Genomic DNA, 26,054 nt, shown 5'->3' with positions numbered 1-26,054 from the left:
CAATTTGAACCTATACTTTGCATGTGTGCTCAGTTGCTCAGTCATGTCCGACCCTCTTATGACCCCATGGACTCTAGCCCACCAGGCTTCTTTGCCCATAGGAGTATTCTGGGAAGAATACTGGGATGAGTTGCCATTTGCTCCTCCAGGGGAACTTCCCGACCCAAGGATTGAAGCTATGTCTCCTGCGGCTCCTACATGGCAAGTGGATTCTTTACCACTGAGCCACCTGGGAAGCCCCAAACCTGTACTTTATGCTATACTAAAAAGTATTATATTAAGTTTTTGCATTTTTTGTTCTTACTTCTAGAAAAAAAGCATGACTTTAATTTAGAGTTTAAATATGGAATTTAGTTTTCTTTACTTTTTATGTTTGAGAAAAGTAGCTTTTTTTTTTTTAAGAGTATTGATTTGAAAAAGCACTTTAGACTGTTTAAATGTGCATATGTTAGAAAAACTCAAGGAGAGGTATTGGTAAGATACTTTGCAGTACTGTCTAAGAGAGAGAGAGAGGAATACTTCATGCAAGATGTTGGCCTGTTCCCTCTCAGTGTCAGATTTATTGCTATTTTAGGAGTTAAATATAACAGGTGGCCCTAGCTTAGTCCTTGTAAACAGTCACGTTACATGACCAAACAGTATTCTCATTTTATTTTCCCTGAAACTTGGCTGTGGGGAAATAATGCACCAGTGATAGGATTTAAGTGTTTAGTTTTTCACTAGTTATGTATTTTTAAGTTTTGATTTAAATATAAACTTAAGACTTAATAATATAGAAATATTCAGTCAACATCTCCACATGGCTTGTGATCAGTTAAAGTTATGTATCTGTTTTTTTTAAATTAAACATTTTATTGAGATCATATTAAAACTTGAATGTACATCAGTAAAGCCTACTAGTTCTTGGTGGAAAATAGAGGAATTATTTTGGATGAAAAGGTTCATTTTAAATCTTAGGAGAGGAAATAGATATATGCTAGTTGCCTAAATGTTTTTACTCAAATGCAACTTTTCTTTCATTTGCTAAGTCAGAAAAGAAATATTCTTCTGGTTACCACTATTATTTGCTAAGGAAAGGAGAAATAAAAACATCATTAAAATAGAAGAATTCTTTATTGTGGCTAAATTATTGTGGGATATTTTAGTCTTGGTCTAATGCTTGTGGAAATTAGGGGCAGAGAAATTGCAGTCAAGGTAATTTTAGAAAAATTGGATTTTGTTTCTTTCTGAATTACTTCTTTGTTTTTTATGAAGTGGGAATTATATGCAGAACATTTCATTGAGTTCATTTTACTCCAGATGTGCTGTTTCCTTCATTTATCAGTGCCAAGTCCAAAGTTATCCACTCCATAATTTGCCTGTTAACACTTAGTTCTGACATCATGGGAAAAAAGATCACAGAGCAGAATCATACTAGTTATACTTTGATGCCTGCATGTGAAAAGAAGAATGATGTTCTAGTGACAAATAGACATTTTTACTGACATTCACCATACTGTATTAAAATGATCATCGTTCTTTCCACTGCTGGTATATGAGATCTGTAATTGAAAGAGGAAGTAATGATAGTTTACTTTTTATGGGGAACAGGTAGTGTTTTTTGTCAAGTGAGGATGATAGTTAGATATTTTACTTATGATTTAGTAAAATAATGAATAAGCTACTTTTATTTTTTCAAGAGTGGATAACATCTTTTTTGAAGGCCACTGATCAATAATAAAAAAGGAACTTAAAGATTGAAAAACAGCTTAACCTAATTTAATATTTAAGTGTCAGCTGTTTTTTGTTTTTTAAAAGCAGGAGTTGTAAACTGTGGTCAATTGATTTTAAACTAAGACCTGAGAATGTAAAACTTGATGCCCAAATACATCAGTATCGTCCTGGATGCATTTGATTGAAGGCACTGCTGACTGAAGTGCCCATTCTGGCATTGTTAAGCACATAGCAGAGAAAGGAGACATGGGCCTACCTTAATCTACACTTCTTTGGATCCAAGTGATCATTGCATAACCTAAAGGGATTGGTATTTAAAATTGCCCGTGCTCTGTAAATGGTGAATTTAAAAAATCCATTGGTAGATTTTTCTAATATAGAAATATCCTTTAAAGTTTCAGCCAAGTCAGTGTTGAAAATATTATACACTATTTTTAACACAGTTGACTTACTTCCTTAAGACAAGGGGAAATTTGCACAATTTCATCATGAGATTTTTTTTTAAAACATTTCTACATCCGCTGGGAAAATGAAGCTTCACTGTTACAGAATTAGTAGTTGTTACCAGAACATAGGATTAGCCAGATAAATACTTAATTATCAAAAGCTCTGCTTCCTTTTCAAATGCATTTCCAATTTGTTTCATGAGTTATCTCTCTCACCCAGGCGCATTGATGATGACAAGGGAAGGACCCATGAGCTGGAGCACTCGGCTATAAAATGTATGAGAGGAATTCTCTACTGCTACATGCGTCAGGCTGATAAGGTAAAACACTGTGGTATGGACTGAAATTCTCACATCGTCCTGAGGGATTAATTTAACCAGTATAGCAATAGCATCTTCTGAAGAAGGATGTACTTTCAAAAGGTAAAGCCACATCCTGGGGGCAGTCTAGATAGATTAAAACAGCTCTGCCTTCCCAGCCCAGGGTTTTGAAATACTGAAATTGAAGAAATAGCTTAAGCAAGATTGATTGGCAACTGTTATATGGGCTTAAATTTGTATTTTGCATCTGGTGTTTGCTCAAATAAATAGTTTCCCAAGAACCTCATGATATGCATAATTCTAACCAGTATTGTATTAAATAAGAAAATCCTTATCAAAATTCCTTTTGTACATGTCATTACTCTAATTGAACTTTAGTTTAGAAATATAATAATTCATTCACTTTTATATATAAAGAGGGCAGGAATTAAAGGCTTAGAAAACAGCAGACTTTACAGGATTATTTTGGAAATTAAACAATGTACATAATAAAACTTTTTAAACTATAAAGCTCTATACAAATATAATGTGATATTCCCCCTACTTACCTACATCTCTGTGTTTCCAGGTCCTAATATATTGTAGTACGTTAATAAATTTACATCATGGTTCCTCAACGACCACTCCCAGGTTTGATGATTTATTAGTAAAGATGCACTTCAGTAGTTAATACAGGCAATTTTAATCACTTAATATTTTGTATATCTGTATCATATGGATATTATATTAAGTTTTTGTGATAGCACATTTTTTAAGACCTGACCTGAAGTCAAAAACGCAAAAAAAAAAAAAAAAAAAAATCCTATATATTCTGTCACCAAAATATGGCAACAAAAAAAATTAGTTTGCAGAAAGTAAATTTATTCACAAGTTGATAATAGAGATATATGAAAAACCCATAATTTGTCTACTGAGATTTGACTTTGCAAATCATTATTATAAAGGTTTTTCAATGCTTGAAATAAAGTAATATGTCATATTGACATTTAATATTTGAATTAAATTTGTATAACATATTGAAGTAATTGTGATTAAAGTTTTTTTCCCTAAGTGTGAGAAGTTTACTATTTGTTTCACATTTATCATTTCATGAATGCTTAATGTGTATGAATTCACCTTTTCTCTCGAGAAAACATTGTGTGAACCATGAATTTCATGTGCTTGCTAACCCGGTTGACATACTTAAGTTATAATTGTTTTTGAAAAGGAAGAAAATGATGTACTATAAAGTTTTTTCTTTGTGACTTGTTTAATCTTGTTAATGTCCTTTTCTAAATATTATTCAACTTTACTAACAAGTATTCATAGTTTGGTATTCTTTTGAATACAACTTGAATGTAACTTAAGCTATCTTTGAATTCCTTAAATTACAAAGGATTATCTTTTTTTGACTTACGTGAGTTGTAAGAAGGTACAGATCACATTAGGATCACGTTTGGTATTTCTGCATACTACATAATGTAGAATTTTACAAATTTTAAAACACTGTTATTGGTATAATCTTTCTTGAACCCCATAACCTTACAGTAGGAATAGAAGGTATTGCTACAATGCACATATGACTCAGTAAGACTAAACCATGCACGCAACTAATTACCTCCCACCACACCCACTCCAGTACTCTTGCCTGGCAAATCCCATGGATGGAGGAGCCTGGTAGGCTGCAGTCCATGGGGTCGCTAGGAGTCGGACACGACTGAGCGACTTCACTTTCACTTTTCACTTTTCACTTTTATGCACTGGAGAAGGAACTGGCAACCCACTCCAGTGTTCTTGCCTGGAGAATCCCAGGGACGGCGGAGCCTGGTGGGCTGCCATCTATGGGGTCGCACAGAGTCGGACATGACTAAAGCAACTTAGCAGCAGCAGCAGCAGCATACCTTCACCTCGGTGCTCACTATTTCCTTCATGATTTCATAGCAGTAGACATTGTTACCATACTTTTAAATGTGTACTTTTATCTTTTGGCCCTCCCTTAAAACTAAAGTAAAGCATATTTGTAATGTTCATGTGCTGTTTGACCTTAAAGCTCATCTTCTGACGTAAAATAATGACTTAGTGAAAATTTTTTGCTTCTCGTTGTAAAGCATGCTTCCTGATATGTTTTCTAATAATACTACCTAAATGGGATGTTTTAATTTATTTGAGTGAATAGTTCTCCTTGATTTGAAGAATATAGAGCAATCTAATTTCTATTATTTTCTTTGTGCTTGTATTAATTTCTACTATTAACATTAGTTATTTTTTACCTCTAGGTGTTCATATACCTATTTTTATTAATACTTCTTAAAGAGGAGCATTCAGATTTCAAAATGGATTCAATTTACAGTTCATAGTTCAGAAAATAGGGATCTGCTTTACAGTGTGCTATGAATGTTGCTGTCCCTAATTGTCTGCATAAAAAATTTATTTCCTGAAAATGCTTCCTAAGTACTTTATAATTCATGAGAAATCATTAAATTTTTATAAAATTTATTTTTCCTGGATTCCCTTATGAGATGATTTTCCTACCTCAGTGTATATTTTAAGTCTATAAATTAAGGATGTTTTTAAGAGTATTTTGTCATCACAAAATACTCAGTACCTTTTCCTGAATGATAAACTTGCTTATTCACAGTGATTAAAATTTTGAGGAAAAGTCTAAATAAAATGCAAGAAGGAAAAAACATTATTCTAGATTTCTTTTAATCTAGAAATTCTTACTTCAATAAATAATTCTTTACTTTTACTTGCCATATGCCAGATATCATACAATACTAATTAATATCCTCCTGATTTTGGCTGCTCTCAAGAGTACTTTTTGTCTATATTTTGTATACAATATGCTTCATTAATTTGCAAAGCTTATTGAATTTGGGTCTTTTTTCCCCCTGAAATTTTAAATTGTCTTTTTACAGCTTTAAGACTCAAAGCATAATTATATAATTCACTGTTTGATCATCTTTGATCATTTAATAGTTACCTTTCCTCAGGCACAATCATTGATTATAAATTCTCATGCTGGGTACTTGTGTGTCTTGAAGACAAATGACAAACACTGCTTTGTCACCTGCAGCAATCACTTTATTAAACTAATAAAACCTTATCCATTTAGATACTTATCAAGTGGGCAAAATATATTCTGTTTTAATTTAACATTTTTGTCTTAAGAGCCCAGAAAAATGTTCAATGCTTTGAGAATAGTCATGGTACTATGAAAGTAATGACCACATTGATTTCTATATTTGTGTACCCTGAGACAGTTACCAGCAGTTTCAGACACTGAGATGGGGTAGCCATCTCACCTTTTCTGAGTTAACATAGGATAGCTTGGTCACTACATAGGTGGAGTGTGTACATCCATACCTTTACCCTCATTCTTTCATTTCTGATTATCTGCTGATAGTTCCTGACTTTAATTTTGTTGATTTCAACCTTAGGGAGGGCTTGCAGATAGCTCAGTGGTAAAAGTAAACACCTGCCAATGCAGGAGCTGCAGGAGATGTGGGTTGAATCAGGAAGGTCCCCTGGAGGAGAAAATGGCAACACAATTCAATATTCTTAGCTGGAAAATCGCACAGACACAGGAGCCTGGTGGGCTGCAGTGCATAGGGTCCAACAGAATTGGCCACACCTGAACACACATGCATAACATAACATATGTGTTTATGTAGGGTTCTTGGAGGGGTGGAAAGGTGTGATAGCCCTCTGTAACAGTACTGTCAAATTTTTTTGTGATGATCTAAATGTTCTGTGTTACTGTATTGAACAACAGAGAAACCACTAGTCACATGTGGCTTTTGAGCACTTGATATGGGGCCATTGTGACTGAAAACTTGAATTTCTAAATTTCATTTAATTGTCTGTATTGTCAAAGCTATGGTTTTCCCAGTATTCATGTATGGATGTGAGATTTGAACCATAAAGAAAGCTGAGTGCTGAAGAACTGATGCTTTTGAACTATGGCGTTGGAAAAGACTCCTGTGTTCCTTTGACAGCAAGCAGATCAAACCAATGAATCCTAAAGAAAATCAGTCCTGGTTATTCATTGGAAGGACTGATGCTGAAGCTGAAACTCCAATACTTTGGCCACCTGATGTGAAAAACTGACTCCTTGGAAAAGACACTGATGCTGGGAAAGATTGAAGGTGGGAGGAGAAGGGGATGACAGAGGATGAGATGTTTGGATGGCATCACCAACTCGATGGACATGAGTTTGAACAAGCTATAGGAGTTGGTGCAGGACAGGGATGCCTGGCGTGCTGCAGTCCATGGGGTCTCAAAGAGTTGGACGTGACTGAGCAACGGAACTGAACTGAGTTCAGTTTGTCACATATAGCTAGTGCCTGCCATATTGGAGAGTATAACTTCTTGAAGCTTGAAAGATAGTGGGAGATACAGAAAACTAATAAAAACGAAACACTAGAGAAATAAATAAAGGATAAGCACCCTGGTATGGGAGTCCAGAGGAAGGAATTTTAGTTTTGGTTCAGAAGGGACTTTATTAGAGAAGATCTTATTAAGACAATACTTTAAGGATGAAAAGAAACTTGAAGATGGAAAAGAGAGTATGGTTCTATGCGCTTCCTTAGCCAAGTAAAACAAGTCAAGATCATGAATACTCAGATACTATCATTTATATCTTTCAAAGGGAGAAGAAACTCATTGCTTTTATTTGTCCTCGGAATATGGAATGAAGCAGGGCAAAGGCTAATAGAGTTTTGCCAGGAGAACGCACTGGTCATAGCAAACACCCTCTTCCACCAACACAAGAGAAATCTACACATGGACATCACCAAAGTGTCAACACCGAAATCAGATTGATTATATTCTTTGCAGCCAAAGATGGAGAAGCTCTATACAGTCAGCAAAAACATGACCAGGAGCTGACTGTGGCTCAGATCATGAACTCCTTATTGCCAAATTCAGACTTAAATTGAAGAAAGTAGGGAAAACCACTAGACCATTCAGGTATGACCTAAATCAAATCCCTTATGATTATACAGTGAAAGTGAGAAATAGATTTAAGGGACTAGATCTGATAGAGTGCCTGATGAACTATGGACTGAAGTTCGTGATATTGTACAGGAGATGGGGATCAAGACCATCGCCATGGAAAAGAAATGCAAAAAAGTAAAATGGCTGTCTGGGGAGGCCTTACAAATAGCTGTGAAAAGAAGAGAAGCGAAAAGCAAAGGACAAAAGGAAAGATGTAAGCATCTGGATGCAGAGTTCCAAAGAATAGCAAGGAGAGATAAGAAATCCTTCCTCAGAGATCAATGCAAAGAAATAGAGGAAAACAACAGAATAGGAAAGACTAGAGATCTCTTCAAGAAAATCAGAGATACCAAGGGAACATTTCATGCAAAGATGGGCTCGATAAAGGACAGAAATGGTATGGACCTAATGGAAGCAGAAGATATTAAGAAGAGGTGGCAAGAATACACAGAAGAACTGTACAAAAAAGATCTTCACGACCAAGATAATCATGATGGTGTGATCACTGACCTAGAGCCAGACATCCTGGAATGGGAAGTCAAGTGGGCCTTAGAAAGCATCACTATGAACAAAGCTAGTGGAAGTGATGGAATTCCAGTTGAGCTATTTCAAATCCTGAAAGATGATGCTGTGAGAGCGCTGCACTCAATAGCCAGCAAATTTGGAAAACTCAGCAGTGGCCACAGGACTGGAAAAGGTCAGTTTTTATTCCAGTCCCAAAGAAAGGCAATGCCAAAGAATGCTCAAACTACCGCACAGTTGTACTCATCTCACACGCTAGTAAAGCAATGCTCAAAATTCTCCAAGCCAGACTTCAGCAATACGTAAACGTGAACTTCCAGATGTTCAAGCTGGTTTTCGAAAAGGCAGAGGAACCAGAGATCAAATTGCCAACATCCGCTGGATCACGGAAAAACATCTATTTCTGCTTTATTGACTATGCCAAAGCCTTTGACTGTGTGGACCACAATAAACTGTGGGAAATTCTGGAAGAGATGGGAATACCACACCACCTGACCTGCCTCTTGAGAAACCTGTATGCAGGTCAGGAAGCAACAGTTAGAACTGGACATGGAACAACAGACTGGTTCCAAATAGGAAAAGGAGTATGTCGAGGCTGTGTATTGTCACCCTGCTTATTTAACTTATATGCAGAGTACATCATGAGAAACACTGGGCTGGAAGAAGCACAAGCTGGAATCAAGATTGCTGAGAGAAATATCAATAACATCAGCTATGCAGATGACACCACCCTTATGGCAGAAAGTGAAGAGGAACTAAAGAGCCTCTTGATAAAAGTGAAAGAGGAGAGTAAAAAAGTTGGCTTAAAGCTCAACATTCAGAAAACGAAGATCATGGCATCTGGTCCCATCACTTCATGGGAAATAGATGGGGAAACAGTGGAAACAGTGACAGATTTTATTTTTTTGGGCTCCCAAGTCACTGCAGATGGTGATTGCAGCCATGAAATTAAAAGACGCTTACTCCTTGCTAGGAAAGTTATGACCAACCTAGACAGCATATTAAAAAGCAGAGACATTACTTTGCCAATAAAGGTCCATCTAGTCAAAGCTATGGTTTTTCCAGTGGTCACATATGGATGTGAGAGTTAGACTGTGAAGAAAGCTGAGTGGTGAAGAATTGATGCTTTTGAACTGCGGTGTTGGAGAAGACTCTTGAGAGTCCCTTGGACTGCAAGGAGATCCAACCAGTCCATTCTGAAGGAGATCAGCCCTGGGATTTGTTTTGAAAGAATGATGCTAAAGCTGAAACTCCAGTACTTTGGCCACCTCATGCAAAGAGTGACTCGTTTTAGAAGACTCTGATGCTGGGAGTGATTGGGGGCAAGAGGAGAAGGGGACGATAGAGGATGAGATGGCTCGATGGCATCACCGACTCGATGGACATGAGTTTGCGTGAACTCCGGGAGTTGGTGATAGACAGGGAGGCCTGGCGTGCTGCGATTCATGGGGTCACAGAGTCGGACACGACTGAGCAACTGAACTGAACTGAACCGATGTGTCGTTCTGTTCATTCTTTGTTCCTATTCATCTTATATTTCCAGGGAACTAGTAGTAGACATACTTGGCATATAACTTTATTAGCAGATTTTTGCAAAATTGAATTAATATCTGCTTGTCCTTGGAGTTTGTCTCCTTTTGTCATTTAATACTTAGTTAATGAGTATTCAAAAATGATTAAATTTTATTTTGAGTTAATAAGTAAAAATATGGCCTATATTCTCTTGGAATTGGTGCCTTAGTAATGACAGTATGTGTGGTGAAAGAAATGAAAACATGTTGACAGGAGCATGGTATCAATTTGTAAATCTTGGAGAAAGAAAAAGCATTTGGTGTTTTGAAAACTTATTGAATTAGAATGTGGCCTTAAGCGCTCTTTCATTGAGTGTCATGGAAGCATTTCCAAAGCGCAGTACAGTGGGATACAGTCTGTGAAATCCAGTCCCATAGAGGAAACCATTATTTGACTCTAAAATAAGATGGAAAACATTACAAAAGTCAATGCTAATACATTAACAAGCTTCCTATTATACGTCAGTTGTTTGTGAAGTATCAGTTAAGTATTTAACAGTCATGTTAACTGTATTACATTAATAATGATGAATTTTATCTATTTTGTTTCTTTAGAAAAAGTTACATTCTGCTTTGTTGTATCCTCTGTCTGTAAGCTGTAGCTTTCCCCATTAAAAAGTCTCTTGAAAAATATATAATCTCTGATTTTGGATTACAATGTGAATTAGTAGCATCATTTAAATTTTATATTTTATTCCAGGTCCAGCAATTTAAGCAGGATCCACGCCCAACAACATGTCTTCACTCCATTTTCAATGTACATACAGGAGATGAGATCCTCTCCTATGAGGAATACGGTCATCTTCAGGTAAAAAGAGAAGACTACACATTTTCTTCTGCATTTTTACTCTATATCATAGAATGTTTGAGGCTATTTACATTTTTAAAAAATTAGATTTACATTTTTTAAAGCTTAAATTGTTCAAAATGGAAGTAGAGAATCAGCCATGAAATGAAGAAATCCCAGTGGAACTGAATTAGTTATTGTGATTGCACATTAAATATTATTGCATTCTTGGTCCAAAAGCAAAAAGGGCAGCTGGAGGGATTAGAATACTACTCTCTAGAAGAACGGATCCTACAGCTCTTTCAGTGACAAAAGCTTGTGCTCATTATCCAATTTAGAGGAATTTCAATATTTAGGAACCAGAGAATAAAAGACAACTGACAGTAATATAACAACAAATCAGAAGTCTTTGTACGTGACAGTCCATTTCTAATACATCAGCCTTCAATGATGCTAAAAACGTACCACTAAAATGATAATTCCAAAAGACATTTTATATATATATATAAATTTTATATGCTAACAATACACTGTAAAGGTTCATATTTTGTTTTCATTTTTTCTCTCATATCTGTGTACCCCTTTGCCTTGTTTCTAGTATACAAGTATTATATATGCTATTTATCTTTAATGGATTTTCTTCCTCTTCAGCGTTTGGTTCTGTTGTCTTTAGAATAGAATACTTACTATTCATATATTCCTTACTAAAATACGAGTATCTCCTTTTTAGAGTTCCTTTCTCTCTAGAGATCTGAAATGTCTTACTTTAGAATGACTCCTCCAAACACAGAAAGTTCAGTGTCCCCATTTCTACACAGCAGAAACTCTTAATGGTTATTTGTAACCAGTTCTATGGAGATTTAATGTTACATAAATATATGTAGTTGCTCAGCTGTATATATTTATATGTATATGTATATATAAATATGTATATATTTATACATAAATAAATATGTAGTTGCTCAGCTGTCTCATAATTTTTCAAATAATTAGGTTTTCTGTACCTTTTGCTTTCACAGATATGTTTGCTGTTTGACATAGGGTTTTTAGAAGATAACAATTCATTTATTTTTGTATTTCAGAATTTAAACTTAGTGCCTAGCACATAGTAGGTTTCAAATAAATGCTGGTCAACCTGTTATTTGGAAGCCCCGTACATTTTGCCACTTACTGATATTTTCTCACAGAAGCCTCTTAAAAATCATAGCAGAGAGTTCTTTGAGATATTGCTGTAGTTGGCTGTCAATAGAAATGAAATTTCTTTTTTTTTAATTTTATTTTATTTAACTTTACAATATTGTATTGGTTTTGCCATATATCAAAATGAATCTGCCACAGGTATACATGTGTTCCCCATCCTGAACCCTCCTTCGTCCTCCCTCCCCATGGAAATGAAATTTCTTTGAGATCATTTCTGACAGGCCAGTGTCAGTGCTCTATGAGAATATTTGGGTGACCCAATGGGATGAAGCTCTTGCTTACTATGTTCTGAGAAAAGTCACTTAAGAGTTAATGTTGGTCTATTATAAAACGCCTTAAACTAGAATCCTACATTTTCTTATGTGACCCACTTGGACCTTGATAAGACCCTGAAACCAACTGGACTTTGAGTGCTGGGAAGTCAAGAGACATTCAGGATAGTCCTGATTCCTGAGAGAGTTACCCCCACTGGCAGGCCCCGGTGGCACACAGCTGCTTTATCCAAGGAATCTAGGGCACAAATAATTTTCTGCCCCAACTTTCTGTCCGTTTTTCAGAAAGGATTGGAGGAGAATCAGCGAAGGCACAAGGCAGCAAGGCTGTTAGTGGATAATAATCTTCTGGGTTAGAATTGTATGATAAGAAAATTATGTCTTACCTCCTCTTTGTTTTTACCTCAAGTTAACTGTTTCCTGGCTAAATGAAAAATTTTCACTGCTTCTCATGTATTTGTTTATTGGATAACTTTATTGAGATATAATTCATATAATAAACAATTTGCCTATGTAAAGTATACAACTTTCAACATTGCAGAACATCTTCATCACCCCAGAGCGAAATCCAGTACCTGTTAGCAGTCACTCCTCAACTCCTTCAAAGACCCCCACTGTAGGCAATTACCAGTCTACTTTCTGTCTGTATGAACAAGCCTAGTTTGTACATTTCATATAAATGGAATCATATGCCATGTGGTCTAATGTGACTGATTTCTTTCTTTTAGTGTAATGTTTTCAAGGTTTGTCCATGTTGTGCTATTTATCTTTCACTGCTTATTTCCTCGAGAAAATGTATATAGCCCATTCAGAATTCTATGAGAGTATTTATTTTTGGTTAAAGGGGACATTATTGTCTTCTTTTGTTTGTTTTGTTTAGAGCATATAATGTTTATCTTTAATAGACTAATAAACTAAAAGAGCCTCATTTTTAGAATACTTTTTTTCATAAATATATTTTAAATGTTTGATTAATATATTCCTACAGTTGCTGATGTAAGTTCTGTGTTCTCTGAATACAGGATGTGCTACCTGTTCTTTATGGTGGCATAGTCCTAATGTCTTACTGTCCAATAATTTTTTCATTTACCTGCACTTAAATTGGATTCACATTACATAGCTGCCCAAGGGACAAAACTATTTCAAAGTAGAAGTGCTTAAATCTACAGTTTCAATATAAATCTTAGAAAGCAAATGTCATAAAAATACCCCTGATCAGCTTAACCATCACAGTGAATTTGAGGATTTTAGAGTTTTATATACAAAGCTGAGATTTTTATTATGAACTAAATCCACAGCTCCTTTAGTTTTTCATAGGAAAGAAAACAGTTAGATATGCTACTACAAGAGCAAATGACTTGTAATTTTAGCTTTTACATTTAATTTTGTACCATAGTATTTTTTTGGTTTTCTCTAACCTATTGTAGTGTTTGTTGGTTTTCAGATAAATGCAGTGTCCCTCTATCTCCTTTACCTTGTGGAAATGATTTCCTCAGGACTCCAGATTATCTACAACACTGATGAGGTATGATTTTCCCAAATTTTGTAGTGCTAAATTTCATCTCTGAGAATAACTTTTTTCTTTTACTTTTTAAAACTTATTTTTAATTGTGTAAATTGGGTTATTCTTAAATTCATATAGTCAGATAAGGGATTTTGAATGCTCAGCTGAAAAGTCTTTATATTATCAATGCAAAGCACTTTAAAAAATAAACAAAATATGTAACAGTTGTAAAACTCTACTGTGAAGGCTCTGTTTCAGGTATTCTGAAATAAAACCTTGTAACTTTCAGAAATTTTAGTAGCTATAAAAATAAAAGCCTTTCCAGATTTTCTCAGAATTATTGTCTTCTCTTCTTTTGTTGCTTTTTGTAACCCATCCTTTTAATAGTAAAAATTCATTTATCATGTTTTGTTATTTTTGTTTGACTTCAGTAGAGTTCTTAATTTTTTTCAAAAGATAAATATCATGTTCTTATTCTTATTAGGAAATTTGAAAATAACTCTATCACAAAGTTGAGAAATTTTTCATAGGCCCTAATGCTTGAAAAAACATACAGACAGACCCATATGCTAACATATTTTGAATTGTGTCACAGTTGAAGTAAAAAGCTATTATTATTGAGATGGTATATACATTGAGAAGGGCATCCCTGGTGGCACAGCGGTAAAGAGTCTGCCTGCAATGCAGGAGAGATGGATTTGATCTCTGGGTCAGGAAGATCCTCTGGAGAAAGAAATAGCAACCCACTCCAATATTCTTGCATGGGAAATCCCATGGACAAAGGAGTCTGGCGGACCACAGTCCATGGGGTCACAAAGAATCGGACACCACTTAGTGACTAAACCACCAACATATACAGTGAGAATTCTATCAAAGAGTAGATATATTATATAGTTATATATTAGTTATTATTTTTTCCTACAAAGAACAATTTATCATACTAAACAGTAAAGTCATCACTGGACTGCACTCGGAGTGCTATGAAATTGGTACATGTAGCCCTGCCCACCAGTAGTTCATAATCTTATACATCCACTGTGCCTTTTTAATACACATAAGTAAAACCTAATTAGAAATATAGGTAAATAATAAAGAAGCAATAATAATAATAACAGTAACTACTTATGGTTTCTTCTGTTTTATTTATCAAAGAACTGCATGTTTTTATTTCATCCAACTAGTTCTCAGTTTTTATAGTGTTGTGAAATAGTGGTGCTCAAATATTTTGGGTAGGGGAGGGGTTGGGAATCAGACCAATCTTATATATCTATTAACTAAATACAAAGTTCACCTAAGTCAGTCCTTCTGTTTATTAATAGAGAGAACTCATTTATATCTGTTGGAGGGGGCAAAGTAATGAACTACCACATGGTATTCTATGTTACATTCTATGACATACTCCATAAATAACCTAAAAGTCGATTAAAAGAAGCAGGAACTGTATCATTCGGAATGGCTCCTGAGAAACTTATTTTATTTAACATTAAAGAACCTCACATACTCCCATCAGTTCAGTTCAGTTCAGTCACTCAGTTGTGTCCCACTCTTTGTGAGTCTTTGGGCTGCAGCATGCCAGACTTCCCTGTCCATCACCAACTCCCGGAGCTTACTCAAACTCATGTCCATCGAGTAGGTGATGCCATCCAACCATCTCATCCTCTGTCGTCCCCTTCTCCTGCCTTCAATCTTTCCCAGCGTCAGGGTCTTTTCCATTGAGTCAGTTCTTCACATCAGGTGGCCACAGTACTGGAGTTTCAGCTTCAGCATCAGTCCTTCCAGTGAATATTCAGGACTGATTTCCTTTAGGATTGACTGGTTTGATCTCCTTGCAGTCCAAGGACTCTCAAGAGTCTTCTCCAACACCACAGTTCAAAAGCATCAATTCTTCAGCCCTCAGCTTTCTTTATAGTCTTTTTCACATCCATATATGACTACTGGAAAAATATGAGATTTTATTTTGTGTTTAATTTTTCCTTCCTTTTTGTGGAAAGGCTTCATTATATGAAAAGATTCATAATTCTTTAATAAAATAAGGGACCTTTTAGACTTTGATGTCCCCAAAACTATTAAGTCTTAAAGAACACTTTGAAAGTAAAGATTTACAAAGGGTGAAATTTTGTCTTTCCTATTACATTTTGGATTTGCTCTTATTTTTTATTAAACTATTAAAAAATGTTAATTGTATGTTGTGTGTTAGATTATATCTGCTAAATCATTATAAATGGAGATGGGGAAATGCCTGTATGTTTTTAATGTCCCTTTTCTAGTATTATGCTATTATATGACTCTATGGCAGAAAGTGAAGAGGAACTAAAAAGCCTCTTGATGAAAGTGAAAGTGGAGAGTGAAAAAGTTGGCTTGAAGCTCAACATTCAGGAAACGAAGATCATGGCATCTGGTCCCATCACTTCATGGCAAATAGATGTGGAAACAGTGTCAGACTTTATTTTTTGGGGCTCCAAAATCACTGCAGATGGTGACTGCAGCCATGAAATTAAAAGATGCTTACTCCTTGGAAGGAAAGTTATGACCAACCTAGATAGGATATTCAAAAGCAGAGACATTACTTTGCCAACAAAGGTCTGTCTAGTCAAGGCTATGGTTTTTCCTGTGGTCATGTATTGATGTGAGAGTTGGACTGTGAAGAAAGCTGAGCGCCAAAGAATTGATGCTTTTGAACTGTGGTGTTGGAGAAGACTCTTGAGAGTCCCTTGGACTGCAAGGAGATCCAACCAGTCCATTCTGAAGGAGATCAGTCCTGGGATTTCTTTGAAAGGAATGATGCTAAAGTTGAAACTCTAATACTTTGGCCACCTCATGCGAAGAGTTGACTCATTGGAAAAGACTCTGATGCTGGGAGGGATTGGGGGCAGGAGGAGAAGGGGACGACAGAGGATGAGATGGCTGGATGGCATCACTGACTTGATGGACGTGAGTCTGAGTGAACTCCGGGAGTTGGTGATGGACAGGGAGGCCTGGCGTGCTGCGATTCACGGGGTCGCAAAGAGTTGGACCAACTGAGTGACTGAACTGAACTGAACTGAACTGAATGATTGATCACAAGTCACAGTATCATGTCAGTTTTGAAAACAGAAACCTCAAACATTTTTCTACAAGCTTAAAATTTAAGTGGAAATAGGGGATAACACTAACTGGGGATAACTAATAGGGCATAACTAACTGGGGATAACATTTGGAGTGGTCATAGAACCAGTTGTACTGATGGAAATTTGTCAAATGATCCTGCAAAGTCCAGTTCCTTTAGATAAATATGTTTGAAGCCTTGTTTTTTCAGGAATGGTCAGATGATTATTTCTTTAGCTCTTTGGTAGAAGTGTGTAGGTTGTAAGCCTTCTACATAAAAATACTATACAAATCTGTAGGTGTCTGTTTCACATGAAACCTGGAAAAGTCTTTTTTGCCAACTGTGTATCATGTGCCATTTCCTTTTTATTTTGCAAAGATGCCTTTACCATCAAAACCCAGAAGATCTTTTCAAATGCTTTTAGATTGGATGACATGTGGAATTAATTTCTTACTATATAAACTACCTATTTCTGAGTAACAAATTGCCTCAGAGCTTAGTGGCTTAAAAGAGCAAACATTTATTATCTCATAGTTTCAGTGAGTCAGGAATTCAGGAGAAACTAATCAGGGTGTTGCTGACATGGAGTCTCTCATAAGTTGGATTCAAATAATCAGCCAGATTTACAGTTAACTGAAGGCTTTACTGAGCCTGGAAGGCCCTAGGATGGTTCGCTCACATGGTTGTGGGCAAGAGCCTCTCCATAGAGCTGCTTGAGTGCCTTTTCTATATGTCAGGTGGCTTTTTTCAGAGAAAGTGATTCCAAAGAGCAAAATGGAAGTACAGTGCTTTTTTTACGACCTAGTCTCAGAAGTCACCCTCCATCATTTTACAGTATCCTCTATTACATTGGTCAGTCTTAAATCAACGTGAGAGGGGACTGCACAGGGCATAAATAGCAAGCATTGGGTCTGATTGGGAGCCAGCATACTAAGCAATGATTTCTAGGTGACCTTTGTTAGATACTTTAAGATATGGTTTTTTCTCTTATATATTGAGACTTTAATTTTAAAGATAGGTTTTTAACTTATTTAGTGAGTTTTGACTTTTGCTTTTTTTGCATGTTTTCTCCTTAAAATACTGCAGACCTTTTTTTTTTTGCTTCTGTTTATTGTGTGGGTACTTTTGTGTTACAGACTATCTTTTGATGTGAAATGGTTTTCAAGCTGAACTTGAGGGTTTCTGTCTTTTAATAGAATAAATCTCTATAATTATTAAGGTGTTACAAGGTATTCTTAGTTCGTGCTTTTCAACAATGTACACACAAAAATGAATAGGTTACTCAAAACTATTTATAGATGTTTTCCTCTAAGAATAAAAAGGTATTATTATTCTTGTTTCTCTAATTTATAGGAAGCAATAACAATGATAATAGTAGTAGTTAACTCTTAACATAATAACATAACACTTACATAATAGCATTTATTCCTTGCTATCATTGTTCAAAGTACTTTGCACATATAAACAATTTTAATCGTCACAAAACTATCGACTTGGTATAGTTATTATCTTCCTTTCACAAATGATGAAAATAATGGAGAGTCAAGAAGTAACTTGTCCAGGATCACACAAATAGTCATTGACAGCTCTGGGATTTAAACTATGTGGTCTGGCGCCAGAGTCCATTCATTCTATTGAAAGTGTTCTATCTCTGCTTATTCTGTACAGATATGAGTGACACATGTCATGTGACATCTTCATGTTCAAGTATTGAGGGCAACCAGGCTGACTCAGAGTTTGCCTGTTTATTCATGTTTTGCACGTTCACTCAGTCATGCATTCTTGCATGAACCATGCTTATTTGGCAAACATTTATTGAGTTTCTAAAATAGACCAAATAGAATATAGCAGTGAAAAAAGATATTAGTCTATAATGCCATGAAATTTGTATTATAATAAGGAAAACAGAATTAATAAATATTTAAATATAGGCTATAATGTCCAGAAGTGATACTTAATTTTTTTTAAGCATGTAAGGGGGAAAATAGAAAATAAAACCATAAAACTGTTTTAAGTAGAGTTTATCAGGACAGGCTTTTCTGGAAAAGAGCTTTTGAGCAAATACCTGGATGAAATAAGGAAACAGGTTATGCAAGCGATGGTAGTTATTGGTTAATGTGTCATAGAAACATGGCAAAAATGCCACTAGGTTTAAATTGCTTTATACATTTCTTAGGTAAACTGCGTTAGTTATGCTCATCTCTTCTTTTACATGTTGTACGTTTTTTGTCTGATATGTTCATTAAGTTTGCAAATGTGATTGTGAATTTATTTTTCTCCATTTAGTTCTGTAACTTTCTGATTTATTAGTATGTATGTATGTGTGTGTACTTGTACATGAATATGTATGTTGTATCTATAGTATGTATAATATATACACACATATGTATGTGTATTTGTTTTTATAAAATTACAGGCACATGATTTGAAATTATTGTACTTTTTAGCTGGAAATATCCCATTTTAATTCCTATTAAATTTCTTTGTTAAAATTTATCTTGAGAGACCAGTTTCTTTTCATTAGTGTTTGTATGGCATTTCTAAAACTTTCATTTATTTTCAAACTGTGTTCTTATTTGTATCTGGTATCTTTTGTAAGCATCATATAGTTATTATTTTTTAAATCTAGTCTGGCAATCTTTTTCTTTTAATTGGAGTACTTAATTCATATACATTTAATGTAAATATTGATATATCTTGGTTTAAGTCTTTTATCTTTGTTTGTTATTGGCCTGATATATTCTTTGTACCCTTTTTTCCTTCTTACATTTTTTTTTGATTTATTGAATTTGTTGTTATGCCAGTTGTTATATTATTTTATAGTGGCTAGGAAAGGACAGCAACTTCAGAGTCTACTCAAATTTATACTTTGACTGCTTTCAGTTCAGTTCAGTTGCTCAGTCGTATCCAACTCTTTGCAACCCCATGAACTGCAGCACACCAGGCTTCCCTGTCCATCACCAACTCCTGGATCTTACTCAAATTCATGTCTGTAGAGTCAGTAATGCCATCCAACCATCTCATCCTCTCTTGTCCCCTTCTTCTTCTGCCTTCAATCTTTCCCAGCATCAGGGTCTTTTCCAAGGAGTCAGTTCTTTGCATCAGGTGGCCAAAGTATTGGAGTTTCAGCTTCACCCTCAGTCCTCCCAGTGAATATTTAGGACTGATTTCCTTTCAGATGGACTGGTTTGATCTCTTTGCCATCCAAGGGACTCTCAAGAGTCTTCTTCAACACCACAGTTCACAAGCATCAATTCTTCGGCACTCAATTTTCTTTATAGTCCAACTCTCACATCCATTCATGACTACTGGAAAAACTATAACTTTGACTAGACGGACCTTTGTTGGCAAAGCAATGTCTCTGCTTTTTAATACACTATTAAGTTTGTCATAGCTTTTCTTCCAAGGAGGCAATCGTCTTTTAATTTCATGGCTGCAGTCACCATCTGCAGTGATTTTGGAGCCTAAAAAAATGAAGTCTCTCACTGTTTCTATTGTTTCCCCATCTATTTGCCATGAAGTGATGGGACCAGATCCCATGTCTTAGTTTTCTGAATATTGAGTTTTAAGCCAACTTTTTTCACTCTCCACTTTCACTTTCATCAAGAGGCTCTTTAGTTCTTCTTAGCTTTCTGCTTTACAGATGATTTAAGAACCTTACCACATTTTAGCTCTACGTACCTACTTATTACCTACAATTGTGGTTTTGTTTGCATTTATTTTCATACTACATGTATTTTTAAACTGAACAGAATCTCAATATTATTGATGTTTACATCAATATTGAACTGTATATTCATTCATATACATATACCTGTGTGTTAGTCATTCAGTTGTGTCCGACTCTTTTTGACCCCCATGGTCTGTTAGCCTATCAGGCTCCTCTTTCCATGGGATTCTCCAGGCAAGAATACTGGAGTGGGTTGCCAATTCCTTCTCCAGGGGATATTCCTAACCCAGGGATTGAACTCAGGTCTCCCGCAATCAGACAGACTCTTTACAACTGTACATATACCTACCCATGTACCATTATGACAATCACCTTTCTTTCCTGGGATATTCTGTCTGGGATCATTGTCCATTCCTTATTTTTTTTTTTAATATCTTTGTTTCCATTTTAATTTTAAATATATTTTAGGTTGACAGATATTTTCTTTCAACACTTTAAATATGTTGTTATTAGGCTTCCATTGTTTTTGTTAATAAATCAGCTTGAATTCCATTGTTTTTATGAAAATATTGTCTACTCGGGCTGCTTTAAAATTTGTATTTGATTTTTATTAGTTTCACTAAGATGTGCTAGCTGTGCTGTTCTTTGTATTTATCCTCCATGGGGCATGTGGAAGTTTTCAAATATTCTAGTTTAATATCTTTGATAAGATTTGGGAAGTTCTCACCTAGGGTCTACTGAAATATTGTTTGTGCTGCATTTCTTTTTCTTTTACCAAGCTACTTGTATATTCAACCCTTACACTTTGTCCGATATCTTTTTATCTCCTTTTTTCTGTCCTTTTCCTTATCCCTTTTACTATTTTTATAAATATGTTCAAACCAAAGAATGGTCAAACTACCACACAATTGCACTCATCTCATACACTAGCAAAGTAATGCTCAAAATTCTCCAAGTGAGGCTTCAATAGTACGTGAATTGAGAACTTCCAGATATTCAAGCTGGATTTAGAAAAGGCAGAGGAACCATAGATCAAATTGCCCACATCTGTTGGATCACAGAAGAAGCAAGAGAGTTCCAGAAAAACATCTACTTCTGGTTTATTGACTACACCAAAGCCTTTGACTGTGTGGATCACAACAAACTGTGGAAAATTCTTAAAGACATGGGAGTACCAGCCCACCTTACCTGTCTCCTGAAAAATCTGTATTCTGGTCAAGAAGCAACAGTTGGAACCGGACATGAAACAACAGACTGGTTCCAAATTGGGGAAGGAGTATGTCAAGACTGTATTTTGTCACCCTGCTTATTTAATTTATATACAGAGTACATCATGTGAAATTCCGAGCTGGATGAAGCATGAGCTGGAATCAAGATTGCCGGGAGAAATATCAATAAACTCAGATACACAGATGACACCACCCTTATGGCAGAAAGTGAAGAAGAACCAAAGAACCTCTTGCTGAAAGTGAAAGAGGAAAGTGAAAAAGCTGGCTTAAAACTCAACATTCAAAAAACTAGGATCATGGCATCTGGTCCCATCACTTCGTGGCAAATAGATAGGGAAACAGTGGAAACAGTGAGAGACTTTGTTTTCTTGGGCTCTAAAATCACTGCAGATGGTGACTGCAGCCATGAAATTAAAAGACGCTTGCCTCCTTGGAAGAAAAGCTATGACAAATCTAGACAGTGTATTAAAAAGCAGAGACTTTGCTTTGCCAATAAAGGTCTGTCTAGTCCAAGCTGTGGTTTTTCCAGTAGTCATGTATGGATGTGAGAGTTGGACTATAAAGAAAGCTGAATTACGAAGAATTGATGCTTTTGAGCTGTGGTGTTGGAAAAGACTTTTGCGAGTCCTTTGGACTGCAAGGAGATCAAACCAGTCAATCCTAAAGGAAGTCAGTCCTGAATATTCATTGGAAGGACTGATGCTGAAGCTGAAACTCCAGTACTCTGGTCACCTGATGTGAAGAACTGACTCCTTGGAAAAGACTCTGATGCTGGGAAAGATTGAAGGCAGAAGAAGGGGATGACAGAGGCTGAGATGGCTGGATGGCATCACTGACTCAATGGACATGAGTTTGAGCAAACTCCAGGAGTTGGTGATGGACAGGGAGGCCTGGCGTCCATGGGGTTGCAAAGAGTTGGACACGACTGAGCGACTGAACTGAACTTTGATTTGGAATTTTTTTGCTTTTTTATCTTCACATTCATCATTTATATGTTCTTATTGACTGTAATCCAAATTCTCTTATTTTAAATCAATCTAAAATATGTGGTGGGTAAATATTGCTTTGTCATGTAAGATAATTTTTTTATACTGCTTCATTCCATTTTCTAGTTTTTGTTGGGGATTTTCACATCAGTGCTCTTAATGGATATTGGTGTATATTTTGTTGTTTTTGTTTCTTTGTATAACATCTTTGACTTTGGTATTAGTTTAATAAAGTCCTCATTCAATTGGTTAGGAAGCATTTCTTCCTCTTTCTTAGAAGATTTTGTGAAGGATTTGTATTAATTCTTGTTTAAACATTTGGTAGAATTCATTGATGAAGCTGGCTATTGTTGTTTAGTCACTAATTTGTGTCTGACTCTTTTGCAACCTCCTAGACTGTAGCCTCTGAGGTTCCTCTGCCAGTGTTATTTCCCAGGCAAGAATATTGTAGTCGATTGTCATTTCCTCCTCCAAGGGATCTTCCTGAGCTAGGGATCAAACCCAGGTCTCATGCATTGCAGCAGATTCTTTACCATCTGAGCCACCGTGAAGCCTGAAGTTGACTGGGTTTGGGTTTCCTTGCTGTGAGGATTTTTGATCATTGTTTCAGTGTCTATTCAGATTTTTTTTTTTTTGAGTCAGTGTTGGAAGTTTGTGTCTTTCCAGGACTTTGTCCATTTCATCTAGGTTATGAATCCTTTTTTTCCCTCCAAAGTTGGCTTTAATATCTCCTCTTCCGTTCCTTACTTTAGTAATTTAAATCATACCTCCTCTTTTACTTGGTCAGTTTGGATAAAGATTTATCAGTTTTATTGATGTTTTCTAAGAATCAACTTTTGGTTTTACTGATTTACTGTTTTTCTGTTTTCTATTTTATTTATTTCCTTTGTGCTCCTTATTATTTCCTTTCTTCTGGTTTGAAGGGGTTTATTTTGCTCTTATTTTTCTAGCTTCTTAAGGTAGAAGATGAGGTTATTGATTTGAGATCATTCTGCTTTTCAGATACAGACATTTGTGGTTATAAATTTCTCTCTCCAGCCTGCTCAGCTGCATCCCATTATTTTTGTTATATTACAGTTTTATGTTCATTCATCTCAATATATTTTCTAATTTCCCTTGTGATGTGTTCTTTGACCCCTTGGTTGTTTAGCGGGCTATTGTTTCATTTTCATATATTGGTGAATTTTCCAAATTTTCTTCTGTTACTGATTTGTAATTTCATTCCATGGTAATTCAAGAATAATTTGGAGCGATTTTAGTATAATTATGGAATTCAATAATTTGATATAATTATTGAATACAATTCTTATTATTAACCTTTTCAACTCATTTTTTAAAATTTTGGTTCCTTACTGTAATTTGTACATCTTTACTGATTCTCTGTATTAGTGAGATGTTGTTCTCACCAAATCATCTTTAGTTCTTTGTAGGTGTGTGTAACTCTCCTTTAACCTTTGCTTCCTAGTTTTGCAAAGCTTTAAGTTCAGATGGAGGTGTGAGATTATGTCTCAGGTCTTTTCTAATTATAAGCACAACTGTGTGCTGTGCTTAGTCGCTCATTCATGTCCGACTCTTTGTGACCCCATGGACTGTAGCCCACCAGGCTCCTCTGTCCATTGAATTCTCCAGGCAAGAATACTGGAGTGGAATGCCATGCCCTCCTCCAGGGGATCTTCCTGACCCAGGAGTTGGACTGGGGTCTCCTGCATTGCAGGTGGATTCTTTACCAGATAAGCTGCGAGGGAAGCACAGCTGTACACACGTGCATATCCTTACGGCTTCCCAGGAATGTACTGGAGATTTACACAGCCCACTGTGGACTTCTCATGGCCCATCTTTTAAAAAGAAAGTTTTTAGATAGTTTAAATATTAAATTGTTGCACTCATTATGCCTAGGCAGCTATGTAATATATGCCTAGGGAAAGGCTGTATGCATTGTACAAGCTCCAGGTCAGATCATTTAAAGAAAACCTCTCTGAGTGAATGTATCCAGGAAGCTGTCAGACTCTTCAAATAGTGACAGTTTACCAAGGCAGTGATTTGGGTGAGTTCCATACCTTTTTTGTTCCTTCTGGTGGCTTTAGTCTGCTAATTTTCACAACTACTATGAGGCTACAATAAAGCAAGGGAGAGGGAATAGAAAATAAAGCAATTCAATACATTCCTATGCTTAGTCTACTTACATGAGATTTCAGTCATTTTTCTTTATTTAATGCTCCTTGCATTGTGACAAGCTCTTGTTTAAGTTTCAGAGTTCTGGAAAAGTTGATTTGTATGATTTTTGTCAGTATTCCTATTGCTTTTATGGATGACTAGTTTTTCTGAGATCTTTGCTATTCTCTGACTTGAATTCCCATTTGTGATTATTTTTAATGTAACTTTCTATTCATACCTCACCCCCCCCAAAAGCTTTTTATCCTGCAGTTTACTCTTTCTATAAACTCAGTTAACCCTAATGTATTTTTATAACTGCAATAAAAAATAACTCAATTGTATATCTGATATTTATATAATATTGTTACATCAATTATACCTCAGTTTTTTTAAAAAAGAAGCTTCAATATTCTGCAAACATTTAATCACATTTAAACATCTGTAAACAGCACATTTAGTGGCCATCTGAGATTCTGTACCATGTATCAGAAATGTGCGACTAAATGCCTACTGTTCACTTATTCTCAAATACTGAGTGAACACCTATTGTAAGCCAGGACTTTGCTTAGGCATTGTGTCTTTTATAACAGTAGTATTGGTATACAGTTTGTTTTGCTGAATATTTATACTCATTTTTAATGGTATATTTGAGAAGTTCTTAGAATTCAGCTATTACCTTGATATTTGTTTGTCACTTCACTGATTTCACAATCAGTGAATTTTTGGTTATATCCAAATTAGTGTCTGACTTTTTAAAAAAACTAACACAAAACTATGAAGTGATTACATAGAAATGCTTTTAATTTTTTTGGCTATATGGCTGTTATTGAATAAATTTAAGGTTGTCATATTTAACGAAGCTTGTCATATGAATATCTGAAATTTTTCTTTCATCTTGGCCCTTCTAACATCATAGTTCATTATAAAATAATAGACTGTTTCATCCTATGTCTGTTGGGGATTACTGCAGTGGCTTAAATGAAAGGTGCTTGTTTTTCTCATATAATGCAGTGTTGGAAATGGTTAGCTCCTTGGTCCATTAGTTTCTCTTCTCTTCATCATCTCAGAATGGCTCCTCTAACTACTGGCATCATGGCAGAAAGCAGGGGGGAAGGTTGATAAAGTTGATGTATTAGCTACTTTTAATCAGAAGTAGCCGTTTTTGTCAGAAACATCAAAAGCCTTCCAAAAGTCCCCAAGAGACATCAACTTAGGCCTGTTGGTCAGAACTATTGTAAGGCCACCTCCAGCTGAACAGGCAGATGGGGAAAGCATTTATTTCTTTTTCCAGTCTGTATAGTTGTGCTCTCCAATCAAAATAGAATGTGAGCCACATATGTAATTAAATATTTTTAGTAGCTAAAATCAAAGTAACAGATGAAATTTATTTCAATAATATATTTAATGCAATATATCTATGATGTCATTATTTTAATGTGTAATAAATAGAAATGATTAATGATATATTTTATATATTCTTTATGTTGTGGTAGATCTTCAAAATTTTTACCCTGAAAGTTCATCTCAATTGGGACTAGTTGATGGCAGTCAGCCACGTGTGGCTATCGGCCACCTTATTTATTGTACATGGTTGTTTGCTTTCTTTGCTTGTCCATTT

At 35.6% G+C, this 26,054-nt stretch overlaps 1 protein-coding gene across 2 annotated transcripts in view; it reads left to right on the top strand.

The window, feature by feature from the left end:
• Positions 1 to 26,054, top strand: part of PHKB (phosphorylase kinase regulatory subunit beta) — a 227,914-nt gene that overhangs the window by 42,231 nt on the left and 159,629 nt on the right. For both annotated transcript variants that reach the window (XM_070388471.1, XM_070388472.1), the window contains 3 exons: positions 2,380 to 2,479; positions 10,250 to 10,357; positions 13,253 to 13,333. In XM_070388471.1, coding sequence (XP_070244572.1) covers positions 2,380 to 2,479; positions 10,250 to 10,357; positions 13,253 to 13,333 — 289 coding nt within the window. The remainder of the gene's footprint in view (positions 1 to 2,379; positions 2,480 to 10,249; positions 10,358 to 13,252; positions 13,334 to 26,054) is intronic.

Source organism: Bos mutus, chromosome 18, assembly GCF_027580195.1.
Source record: "Bos mutus isolate GX-2022 chromosome 18, NWIPB_WYAK_1.1, whole genome shotgun sequence".
Lineage (NCBI taxonomy): Eukaryota > Metazoa > Chordata > Mammalia > Artiodactyla > Bovidae > Bos > Bos mutus.
Note: the sequence above shows the minus strand (reverse complement) of the source record. Positions and strands in the feature narration are given on the sequence as shown.